Source organism: Microtus ochrogaster, unplaced genomic scaffold, assembly GCF_000317375.1.
Source record: "Microtus ochrogaster isolate Prairie Vole_2 unplaced genomic scaffold, MicOch1.0 UNK45, whole genome shotgun sequence".
Lineage (NCBI taxonomy): Eukaryota > Metazoa > Chordata > Mammalia > Rodentia > Cricetidae > Microtus > Microtus ochrogaster.
In genome coordinates, this window is record NW_004949143.1 from 2,106,168 (window position 1) to 2,119,111 (window position 12,944).

The window sequence follows — 12,944 nt, forward strand, 5'->3', positions numbered from 1 at the left end:
AGAAGAGCAGTCCTTATAGGGAGTAATGATTGACTATAGGGCATGTCCCTTACCTGGACCTAAAAGAAATGCTTGGCAGGCAGTATGGAGGCCAGTGTGAGCAGCGGCCAACAAAGCCATGGAGTTTTGGATAAGGGCTATTCCTCTGAATGCCTTCTATTCAGTCACTGATCGAGGAGGCTACTCTACCTCTGGGGACCTTTGTCCTTAGTCACTGCATTGAATGTTGGGTGTGGGCATCTTATGAGAGTATTTTACATTGGGTTCCAGTTGCTGGACAGGTTCTGTGAGTCTTTCCCTAATTAAAGCTGAATATATTCTTATAATTTCTGTCTGCCTTCATTTGTCATTACATTGTGTGTGTGTGTGTGTGTGTGTGTTCTTCTGCACATGCATGTGTGCTTTGTGCTACTATTGGCTCCCCATCTCCTTTAGGAAGACAAGTTTTCATTTATGAATTCCTGCTACCTGCTGCTAGGTCCTGTCCACCTAATGGGAGAGGCAAAGGTCTTATTAGGGTCCGCTTCAGAGGAGGCAACAATCAGGTGAACTTCTTTGAAAGGCACTTGCCATGATGGAGAGGGCCCAAGGTTAAGTCACACAGGTGTCTCTGTCTCTGCTGCATCTGACTAAGCGGGAACTGATCACCCTGGGCAAAGTCTCTGGCTGTAGATGTTGGTTCTTGATTGGGAGAAGAAAAGGGAGTGGGGGGGGGCTGTATTCCCACATTGCTGTAGGCAGCAGGCTTTTTAAAAGGGCTGGGTCTGGGACCCTGGGGATGAAGCTCCTCCTCCAGAGGAAGTGAGGCAGATATCATTCAGGCCTTTCCATTAGTGGCCTGGACCCAAAGAGGAGGCCACCTTGACCTTTCCTTGTACTGTTGCTGAACTCTTCTGACTCCACGTTTCCAAATGAACAGAGTTGGGTGTGGTGCAAGTTAGACCAAACCAGGGGAAAGGACTTCAGACCTTTGTTCACGCTGCAAGTGTGCACAGCTGCTTAGACATACTACTGGGCTTTTAAGGCTGTCTATGAAGTACAGGTCTACTTCTTGAGCAGTGGGGCCAGGCATGTTGCCATCTTAGGGTCAGCTCTTACTAAACTTCTGTGTATGGGTACCCTCTCTGCAAGAAGAACTGGATCCGGCCCTCTGTGGCTTGTTGTCTGCAGTATCTTCCCCACTTCCTGGGGCCACCTCATCTCACGCGGATGAAGCAGGAGCTCATTCTGTATGGAGCCACACTTAGCCTGTGGGGTAGGGCTGCAGCAGGGCTGGCCAAGGAGAGAAAGTACATGTTCCCACAAGGTAGAAGGACGATGGTTGGGAGTCTCTGGATCTCAGAGTGTGTGCCTCTCCACTCCTGCCCCCAGTCTGGAATTTTCAAAGTGGCTGCTTGGTCCCTGTTTTTGCCTCTGTAAGATGAAGGGTTGAGGTCAAACTGAGTTGCTTCTGGGCCCTAATTATAAAACTTTTCACAGCACATGCGTGTACATGTGCACATGTCTACACATGCGCACGCACACACACACACACATACATGCACACTGACTCTGTTGCAACATTTTTGTGATTCATAGGATAGAAGCAGCTTCTGAGGGCACCAAAGTCATAGATGACTAGGGTTTGTGGGAATTAGAGACTCCCTGAAGGAAATGAGAACACAGAGACACTTTTCTCCTGGCTGTTTATTACAGAACAAAGGGGGAACAACAAAATAACAACAACAACAACAACAACAACAACAACAACAACAAAAATGCACTGGCCTGAAACAGATGCCAGATTTCAATTGTAGAATCAAAATACAAGGTGGCAATTAAAATGTGATTACACAAGATCTGGACACTGCGAAAAGTTTACAGGACAGTGGCTGTGGAGTTTCTCTAACTGACGCTTAAATATACATGATGAGAATTGCAAATAGAAGCCATTAACGACAAACCCCAAATCAACTATTAATGTTTCCAGACTTTCCCCCCAAAACTACAGAGGTTTCTATAGAAATGAATGTCAAATGGTTTAAAGCAGATTTTAAAGCATCACTCTGTGATGGCACACTAAAGCTTTCTAAAGCTGGGGCTTTCTCTGCGTCTGAAGGTCACCACAGGTGACAAAGGGAAGGGAACGCTCTAGTTCCTTGAGGTGGCCAGGTCACAAACTCAGCTCAAAGGCTATTTCTGCACCTCTCCCAACCAACCCTAAAGGATGCTCTTGGCCTTCCATGAGTGTCTCTGTGAGCCACTTACTCATACCACGACTTTTGCTGTAAATTCTCATTAGGAAAGAACTAGCTGAGACTTAAAGGCTTGCGAGAGATAGGATAGTCACACGGGGTAGCACAGATTGTAATGGAGTGGAAATTAATGACCAAGTGGCTTCTATTTGGCATTTGTCAGTTTGCACAACAACACCTCTTGGTCACATCCACATCTCTTGTGGCATGAAAACCTCAGTGACTCAGCCACCTGGTTTAACAAGGTATCACTGGAGTGAACAACACAGTCTGCATGTTTGGAACAATGTATAATAAACACAATTCTATTGCAACCAAAGCCGCCACTTTATTTACAAAGCCACAAAACCAAGTATAAATACTTCTGTCATTTATGATTAGGAAAACCATTTACAAAATTTTCAAATATGTACAAGTAGCTTGAAAAATCACCTGCTTTTTCTTCATCAGGTTGACAGGGGGATGGGCAGGGTTGACAGGATTCAGAGTGGAACTGGGAGCCTACTGTGGGTGTCTAGGGCCAGTTTCACATGGGCTGCAGATTCAGGCAACACCTTTGAGTGAGAGCATGGGGCTTTCTGGGGCACCCTGCTTTGATTTATAGCTCCTTGGCACCCTGGGTGACTTGTTCAGCATTCTGTGCTGTGGCATTTGGGGCAGCAGCACGCTGTTGCAGAATGTCATCTATCAGCCTCAAGTTGCACAAGTCTTTATCTGGGGCCACACTGGAGCCTTCTAAAAGTTCTTCCACGAAATTCACCTCACTGCCTGCAGATGATGGTGAGATCAGTCCATTGGATGGGGACTGGGCCTGAGGCAAGACATTGTCCTGTGGCTCAGGGGATGTGCTAGCTCTCATCAAGGTACCTGGGGATTGGCTGGTGGCAGCAATAGCAGCTACATAGCTTGGCGGCTCTAGTCCCTGAACGGGACTCAAGGGAGAGCAGCTGGCCATGCTCTGCTGGAGGGGCGTGGTGCTCAGTACAGGCACTGGCCCCTGTGCTGGGCTCTGCACAAGGCTCGGATTGCTCAATAAGCTGAATCTGGGGCCAACCAGAGCCGCAGGCACCTTCTGGCCAGGCCTGACTCCTGGGGCTATCTGATTGGCCTGGACCACAATCCGCTGAGATGGAAATGCTCGAGCTGTTGGGGGTACACTTATGGGTGCCTTGGCAAAGAGGATGGTGCTACTATCACAACACTGCAGCATGCAAATATCTACTTGGCTCAGGGGTGATTTCTTTGAAACTGGTGTGGCTACAGCTGCAGCTGCCACTGCCCAGACTGCATTACTAAACACTAGAGACATCATTGGCACACTAGGGAGGCTGAGTTGGTGGGAAGTAAAGGATTGGCTACCCAGGTGGTTGACACAGAACTTGGGCAGGGGCACTTCTGGGGGCATGGCCTTGGCTTTGGGACACACAGAGCCAAGACTATTCAGGGGATCCTGACCCAAGCCTGAGGAGATGGGAAATGGGAAGCCGATGTTGACTTGCTGTTTCTTCAGAGCTGATGAGCAAACACCTATGTGACTAAAGGGTGGTAATAGTCTTGGAATCAGATTGTCCTGGAGGAGCTCAGTTTTGGGTGGCATCATATGCTGGTTGAATGGGGGTCTCACATACGTCTGGATACACTTGGAGATGAGTTGTTCTTGTACTGCTGCATGGAAAAAGGCATAGGGATTTTAGTTTCAAAGGTGTCCTGAACATGGGCTGTGGTCACTGGGCATGAGCTACAGGCACAATGTAGTCTTTGCCCCCACCCTTGACTCTCTCTCTCTCCCAGTCCCTCCCAACTTCCCTCATTCCCATTCCTTTGCCAGTAGCCTCGAGTTAAGATCTTCTGAGAACAGCCCATTCTCAGAGCACTGTATGTCAGTGCTTCCCAGCCTTCTTAGTGCTGTGACCCTTTAATCCAGTTCCTTATGTGTGCTGACCCCCAACCATGAAATTATTTCCATTTTTACTTCATAACTATAATGTTGCTACTGTTGTGTATTATAATGTAAATATATGATATACAGGATATCTAATATTCAATTCTTTGACCCACAAAGGGGTCATGACACACGGGTTGAGAACCACTGCTCTCCAAGGAATGGATAACGTTGAACTTGACGTGCGTCTTCATGTATATTGGAGGCTCTGTGAAGGCAGGGTATTTACATTTGCTCTAATATCCTGGCACTATCCATCCCTCAACAGATGGTTCCTATTTTGTGGAAGGAAGGGAGAGGTGGGGGAGGGGCCTGAGAAGAAAGCTCAGCCTCTTAGACAACATAAGACAGGACTTTATCCACCTGACAAATGTAACACACAGGGGAGAGAAGTATTCTGTTCCGTCTAAGTTCCATAGCTTAAGCGGCCTCAGCATCTGGACCAGAGGCTCACATGTTTGTCATCTGAAGTGCAGTGAGGTCCTTTCTAAATACTTGAAACTTGGAAGCCTCATGTCATGGAACAGTCGTGGTGGAGAGACTGGCAGTACTTTGGGATTACTTTCTCTTCATTATCGGGATGGCCCACTGTCATATTTCCTGGGATCTCTGTGAGGTGGAAACTGAGGCCGACGGTGGTTGTCTACTTTGCTCTAGATCAAGTAGGAAGCATCAGTCCTGGCCTGTGTGATCTCCCATATAGTGTATGCTTGATGCTATGAATAGATTTTCCCCTTTACTTGTAACATGCCTAGCCTAGGACCTTTCTGTAGCATGAAGCAAGTGTTTCACCTAGGTTATAGTCCAACCTCCTAAGGCTGACCCCTGAGTCCTGTTTCTGATGACTCAGGCCTGATTGCATTGGCCACTCCAGTCTGGTCAGGGGGACACAACCCTGGCTGCTACCAGGTCACAGGGACCATTGCATTTTGCACAAGTACTAAGGAACAATGATGTTTAGGTAGCATGGGGGCTGAAATAAAGATGTAGCCCGCCTGTGCGAGGGCCAGCCAGCTGAGCACTGCTTCCTCAGGACTCATGGATCATTGCACTAGCTTGGAGAGTTGTTTAACTCAGGCTGCCTTGGTGCATCTGTAAGCTCCATGAAATAGAAGCTGGGTTTTTCTGACCACTGCCAATAGTGGATGGCATTGATAGCTGTTATGTAGGGTAGGAACCCTTAGTTATCCGTGGAGACTATGGGAGGTCGTCCCCACACATACAACCAATATCTAAGGCAGGGTATCTCCAATTCCCTTTTCATTCCCCATACCTTCCATATAAAGACCCTGAAACCCATTAGAAATAAATTGGAACATGTGTGTTGGAGGGGAAGGGCAAGGCGGGGTCCCAAGGGGCTTGTTTCTCATTGAAAGTGGGGCAATGGTGATGTACTTTTGTAAGCCCAACACATTGGAGGCTGAGGCACAATGAAAGTTGGAGTATAAGAGTAGCTGGGGCTACAGAGAGAGACCCTATCTTCTGATAACAATGAGCAACAACAGAATGGGGGACTTAAGGGATCTGACTTTGTTTAATCACCCTCTTCAATTAAAGCTATACTGAAACCATTACGATCAGACCTCCCATTGGGATGGATAGTGCTTTAGAGGCAGGTGAACTACTCTCAGTGTTAGATTTCTACCCAGGGCACAACTGATGTGACTTTCAGACTTCTCCCTGTCCCTCTAACACCACATGCAAAAACTGTAGAATCATAAATGAACTGGCACTCCACCTCTCTGGCTCCTTTAGGAACACTGATCTTTTCTGCTTACCTTGAAGTTGAGTCATCTGCTGGGCGATATAAATATTCCGCTGTTTAGGGGTCATTGCCATAGGACCTGATCTCTGCTTCTCTTGCTAAACAGAAGATGGAAAGGCCAGATTAGATTACAGATACCAAGAAACATCAGCCTTGTATCGCTGTGGAGGGACTTAGGACTCGGCTTTAGCGCAGCAAAAGCATGAGCGGACACATCAACACACACTTGCATGCATGCCCCACCCTCCTGAGCAAGATCACACAAGTAGACATAAAAGAGTCTGCATCTGGGCTAAGGAAACCAAAAAACTGTAAGAGCAAAGATTGGGGCAGGAGAGACAGAGTTCAACAGCAAGAGAGCACAGAAAAACAGTTAGGCATTCGGGATGTCTGTCTGCTCAGGATGGGTCAGTAGTGAGATATGATTGCCAAAAGAGCAAATTTAACATCAGGCTGCATTATTAGAAGTAGAGTATGTAGAGGGATGGAGGTGACAGTCTTCTACTACTCTGATTTGGCCAAACCATACCCACAGTACTAATAGGTACCGGCATGCCACTCTGGGAGCTTGAGATAAAGTAGCTATATCCCGAGGATGGTAAGTGATAGACGGTAGGGACAAATACTTCAAATTCTCCCGTCAAGGGATGGCTGGTGAGCTGGCTGGGTCTGTTAGGGTTAGAAGAGAACACATCACACCAAATAGTGGTGATGACTGCCCCGCTTCTGCAGGACTGTCATGAAGCAGGTACTGAAGCTTGCTCCAAATAGTCCTGGATGGTTCAGTGGACACACCGTTCCACACCAAGGGTAGCCAGATACTCACTGGCCACTTCCCTTCCTCCTGAGCTGAGGTGAGTGAGTGGAACTTCCTGTCTTCATCTCCAAGTGGGTTGGGGGTTCAGGGGGAAGAGCCCTACTTCAGGACCTCAGGCCCCGCATGGAGTCTGGAATCAGCTCTTGGGACCAAGGTCAAAAATACAACCAGCCTGAAGGCCAGACATAGTGATGGCACCTTGCTTTGAGCCCTTCATGCTGGCAGGGCCTGACTGTGACTGGGGTGAAGGTGTGGCCTGCCACAGGTCAGGGTTCACCCTCTCTTCTCCTCTGCTACCACCTCCACCTCTTTCTCCATCAAAGGCAGCTGCCAGGAAGTGCACCCCTTTAGGTCACTAATTGGCCCTGTGACCCCAGATGCCAGAAGATTGGATCCTGGGATATGGGATGCCTGTGTAGGGCCAATTTTTCCAGAAATTGCACCCAAAAGCCCTTGTCTGCTCTGGGCAGGGCTGGCGTGGCAATAGGTGGGGCGGAAGGCCTGGGCTTGGGAGTGTGCCTGGCTTACAAGCCTGGCAGCAGCTTTTGGCCTTAGTCCCTGCCAAGGCACAGAGGACAAACACATGGCACCTGGACGACCACAGCATAAGTGATTCCCCCAGACTGAGCTTTGCTTTTCTATCCTGCCCTGAGGCTGTTTCCTGTGGAACTCTCGCCTCCTCCAGCACTGGGCAGTCAGGATGTGCCGGGGGAGGGAGGCTCCTTCTCTGCTGCCCAGCAGAGCTGCCCTCTTCCTACTAAATCACTGGGTATGGAGTTGGGGTGGGGTGCATCTGTCTTACTGTCCTGAACACTTCACACCCACTGTTTCCTGTCATCGGGCCATAATCCAGAGGCAGTCAGGGGGTCACATGACCAGCCCAGGCCACTCCATTTGAATCTGGCTGAAGATTCTCTGGGTGGGTGACTATTTCTAAAGATGTCTCTTTCACTTCTGTTTTTCCTAAGGATACCAGGAAAGATCTATAGTCCCCAGATTATTGATGGGGCATGTGAGGCTCAAAAGTGATGAAAAGACTGCCCATAGCAACTTGGCTAGCATGTACTCCATTCACTTCTGCCTGCACGGTGCTGATGTGAATTCAAGCTCACCTGCATTCTCCCTCTAATCGTCTGCCTTATTAGTTTTCAAGGGCAGGGGCAGGGGCAGGGGCAGGGGCCGATGGAGTCTAAGAGTATGGCCCAACAGAAATCAAGGCAGGGCAGGAAAGGGCAAAGGGGAGGACGGACAGGGTGAGTGTGTTCAGGGACATGGCAGCAGTCAAACCCTAGATTACTTAGCCTACCAGATGAAAGAGAGCATGGCATACCTGGGGTCAGGCTCACAAAAATCACTAGGGTTCTGGGAAGTCTTTGTCCAGGGAAGCACATATTTCAGAGTGTCCAGAGTGGCTGGGGGAAATCTGGCCAGCGTCTAACAGCTTTGTGGTTGTCTGGGTGCTGACTGCCAGCTCCATAGGATCCCCCCCACCATTCTGAATGTCCTCTATGGGCAGGCTGGCTCTTTGCCCTGGAGCCCATTGCTTCCACCAAGGTCCTGCTGTCCCTGACAGAAGGCTCCTGGCCTTCTCTGCAGGCCTCCAGAGGAGGCTGCTTCCTTTGTTTTGCAGCCGAGGCTCCCATCCTTTGTTCTGAGTCAATGTGCTCCAAAGATAAGCCCCAAGAAAACAGTTGTTGCCTTTTGACACTGACAATTAGAACCATAGGAAAATGGAGAAAACAGGAAATGACAAACGGTTTCAGTGACCAGGAGGAAATGGTGGCTGAGAATTGCTGCTGGGTGACAGTACACTCTTATAGCCCCTCTTGTGAAGGATAGCCCAGGTCTGGTGGCTTTTTTAAAGCACAGATGGAGGGGTCATTAAGTAAGTCAAGTTTCTAGAGCAGCAATTGTCACACAAATCTTGTATGGGACACTGACAGGCAAGCTTTGTGGGAGCCCAAAACAGGTTAAGCTAGGAAGCCTAGGGCTGGGGCCAGCAGAAAGTCTTGGTAACTAAGACCCCAGCTTTTCCTCTGTAACAGTCTTTCCCAGCTCCACTTAGCCACATTCACCAACGGGCCCTGCCTTTCTGGAAGCTTCATGCTGATACCCAAGAAACTATAAAGTGCCTCTTGTATCTGGTGGATTCTGGGACACTGGTGCCCTGACTTAGATGCCAAGCAGTAGAGAGGCAAAAGGCCTGGGCTGCCCAACGCTCTTGCTGCCTATTTACAGCACGGATCTCAGCACAGGCTATGCCAGAAGTGCTTTAGCCGCTTAAAACAGCATCTTAATGCCTCCTGTGGCCTCCTGTGCCATAGGCTTGGTCTTCTCTCTGTCCTTGAAGAGGGAAAATCAGGTGTTAGTTGCCCAACAGTTATACAAAGGGACTCTCCAACCTGAGGGGGTAGGGTCATAGAAGCCAGCAGAAATTGGACATAAGTCCTTTTACAAACGGTCCCTGGTTTGGGGCCTTATTTGAACAAAAATTACCGACTCTGTGCTCCTCTAGAGAAATAGAGCACCGAGGGAGGGATGAAGAGATGGGAGGAGACAAAGAGTGGAGGAAGAGGACCGGGAAGATAGGGAGCAGGAGGAGAGGGACGGAGAGAGTGGGAGGAAAGGAAGGAGAATGTAACAAATGAGGGGGGAGGGAAAGAACGAGACAGGGAAAAGAGATGAGGAAAAGGGAGGAGGAAGGGGAAAGGAAGGGAAAGGAAAAAGAGAAGGGTCCATTTTTTTTCTACAAGGCACCTCCAACGTGCTCTTCAGCAGTCCCTGCCCTCTGAGTGTCCCCCATGGAAGCCAGCCTACTAGGAGACAGAAAGCACCAACTATTTGTCCCAAAGGTTAATGAGCTCTGGCATAGCTTCTTTATTACCCCACAAGGAAAAGCACTTTTTTTCCATTGAATTGAAAGTAAGTTCCAGATGCTCAGGACTCTGAGGTCCCTCAATCCTATCTGCCTGAGGACTAGGTGGGAAGATAAGGCCAAAGGGGTAACTCAAGAAGTTCCTTTAGCAGTCAATTGACAAATATTTATGGCTGCTGTGCTCAGGGCCAAGCTGTTCCTATCATAAGAGCATTACTGAATGTCTCTACCCTTGGGGAGCTTACACTAGATAGGGGAATTATCAAAACACAAGTCAATCACTGAAGATAGTTTGTCTTCTAAAGGAATTTTCACAGGTGAAGGGATACCCAGTGGACAGGCCTGAGCAGAACCCTCAGGTCACACTATAACCAAATGTGCCATACCATTTCTTTATTAGGCAAGATCCGTGGTGGTGCTGGCCTGCTGAGGTCTTTCCTTGTCCCTGTGCATATGGCTACAAACTTCACTTACAGTACTGGACCTACCCTTAGAAGGTTCCAAAGCCACCACTGGGGACACCACAAAATACAAGGCATCAAAAGTGAATGACCAACTTTGAGCTGGTCATTTCTACCTTAGGGCTGTCTTTGCCTGTATAGGCACCCCCCACACCTAGTCTTGGTGGTTTCAGGGCTGGCTGATACTGCAGTGTTTGCTTTATATGCTAGGGATGATCCTCAGGCAGAGGAGACCTGTGTGTCTTCTGTCTCTGCAGTCCCCGAAACCTCTGGTTCCCTCTGCCCCACTGGCTGCAGTGACCAGGGACTGAGAGGGAATGCAGAGCTGTCTCTCCAAGTGGAGAGCCCACTGTGCATTCACTCCACAGGCAAGGCACTGGTCTCGGCACAGGATTAGTGATGCCAGGAGTAGGAATTCCAGTCAAGCTAGCAGCAATCTCCTCACATGGCATCTGGGACCAAGAAAGAGCTGAGCAGGACTGGGTGAAAGCACGATGTTCAGAGGAGACGGAGCCTCCTGGGGTTTTGATAATTCGGTTTCCCTGGGAGCTTGGGGTTGGACAGGACTCCTCTGGTTTCAGCCAAAGAGGAGGCAGTTAAGGAGCGCTGCGACTCCGGGGGAGAGAGAAATCAATAGCCCTCGACTGGAAAGCACGGCTTGTTCTTTCAGGCCAGGGCACACAGGATAAAGAGAACAAAGCTGTGTGCGCTAAAGCAGAGTTTCCATTAAAGGCCAGACTCTCGGGAGGTCCTCTCAGCCCAGTGACCATCTTCTGCAGGTTTCTGTACAGATAGGGCAGACATCCTGTGGCCATTGATATTTCGGGTCTCAGAACAATCGCTCTGAACTATGGTTCAAATAAAATCTGCCAAGGCTGATATTCATCACCTTGCTCTTGTGAGCACTAATGGGACTCGGAGGCATACAGAGTCATTCCTTCTAGACTAAGAATTGAGAGAGAGGCTGAGCTAAATTCATAGAATAGATAGCTTTGGCAGGCTTGGTATAGAACACTGAAACAAGTCCCCTAGACTGCCTGTCCTTTAGTAGGGTGGTCCAGCTGCCCACTGCTGGAGCAGGAATCCTGAGGGAGGCCAAAGACTGGTATGGGATGTGGAGCCCACAGCAGGTCACTCTCAGGAGATGGAGTTCCTAAAGTCTCACTAGGTAGCAGACAGGCAGGCACTAGGTGGGAGATTTGAAGGTGCACCCTCCCAGCCTGGACAGAGGGGCAGGCAGGCAAAGAAACAAATGGGGTGCTAGAAGGTGGATGCCAATGGGAGAGACTTCCCTAAGCAATCTGCAACTGTTTCTAGAGGTAAGGTCAAGGTCAAAGGGCTTGGACAACTCTGCTTGCTTGAGTTCTTCACTTTACCAAAGAATTCTAAGGAAGAAATGTAGAAGGTACTGGAAATCCCTCATAGTAGTACACAACCCTAAGGGCTGCAAAGGGCCTACTTTTCAGAACTGTCACCTCCTGAGTTCCTCCCAAATCCCCATGAGGCAGGCTGGCAGGCTGAGCAGGGGAATGTGCCCCAGCTGACAGATGAGGAAAGCTAGGCACAGCGGGGGTGTGTGACTTACCTGCAGCATCGCAGCTGGGCAGTAGTGGAGCAGGAACCTGCCTCCAGGCCTTCGGATCCCAGCTGCCCCAGGGGGCTGCCTCTGAGGTGCCGTACGAGGAGGTGACTCTGGCCAGCTCATGAGCAAAGGAGCTGCCGGGCAGGAAGGACTCACTCCCCAGGGCCTGGCGGGATGGGGGCTGTCGCCCCAGGCTGACCTGGGGAGGCCTGGCTTCCCCAAGCTTGCAGGCTTTGTCTACATGAGTCTACAACAACCGATTGAACAATCATCAGCTGTTTGGCCACGAAAAGCTTCTGACTGATTTTGTTACTGACCTGACCAACTAATTTAGTTCTTTGAGTATTGTGGTTATACATATCAACTGATCTGGGGAAACAAAACCAAATATCTTTGTACTCTTAGCTGGCTGTGGACCAGTTGGAAGGTATAGTCTCTCTCCACTGAAAATGTGTTTGCTGTGTGACACCTTCTCCTCCCTAGAGCACCAATGATTTTTTTATGTGTTTTGGTTGGTTTGGGGGAATACTTAATGCTAATAAAAGGATTTCATATAAGTCATGTCCTTCCTTAAGCAATCACTGTCTCATTGGAAGCAGGAACAAAGCTAAGTCAGTTAGCTGGCTCATTGACAATGACTTTGTCATATTCGGATCCCTCCTGCCCCTACCCTGCCCTCACAAGAGAACATACAACTCAACCATGGTCTGCAGGTGCTAGTGTGTGGACATGCTAAGGGGAGTACAAAACCAGTCAAGTATATCCCTCCCATCAGCTGTGCCCTGAGCTGCAGCCCCCACTGCACCAGACCCTGACCAGGCAGGCCATAAGGTTTTGGGGACATGAGCTCCCTTGCCATCTGGTTTTACAAGATACAGATTTCACCAGTTCTGAGTGTGTGAAATGCGTGACCCAGTTCCTTCAGATAAGCAATTAAAATAACTTATCTTGATGCACACATTAGCAAAGACAAAACTCAAATAGGTGGCCAGCAAAGCTTTGACACTCTGACAAACACACAAGTGTCTAGCAGCAGTCATGCCTCAAAGGATAGAGGAAGCCTGTATGATGGGGAGATGTTCTTTTTGTCCTGTATCAGGCGGCATCTCTTGTTTTTCATTTGGCTCTAAGTGGTCTATGGTGTCCACCCAGCAGCCCAGGGGAAAGGGGACTGGTCACTCCCTGAGTCCAAGACAAACACTCGACTCACAACAAGAATTACTTAGTGGTCACCTATGCATATATTATTTGAAATAACAATAAAAACT

The 12,944-nt window shown here is 49.0% G+C and overlaps 1 protein-coding gene across 5 annotated transcripts in view; it reads right to left on the reverse strand.

Moving 5' to 3' along the window:
* Positions 1–1,668: 1,668 nt before the first annotated feature.
* Positions 1,669–12,944, reverse strand: part of Mamld1 (mastermind like domain containing 1) — a 126,892-nt gene continuing 115,616 nt past the window's right edge. For 4 of the 5 annotated variants that reach the window (XM_026777074.1, XM_005369185.3, XM_026777075.1 and 1 more), the window contains 3 exons: positions 11,680–11,923; positions 5,955–6,039; positions 3,823–3,899 (listed from right to left, as the gene is read on the reverse strand). In XM_026777074.1, coding sequence (XP_026632875.1) covers positions 5,999–6,039; positions 11,680–11,923 — 285 coding nt within the window. In that variant the 3' untranslated portion in view covers positions 3,823–3,899; positions 5,955–5,998. Of the gene's footprint in view, positions 3,900–5,954; positions 6,040–11,679; positions 11,924–12,944 lie in introns of all 5 variants that reach the window. The other variant, XM_026777077.1, reaches the window with a different exon arrangement.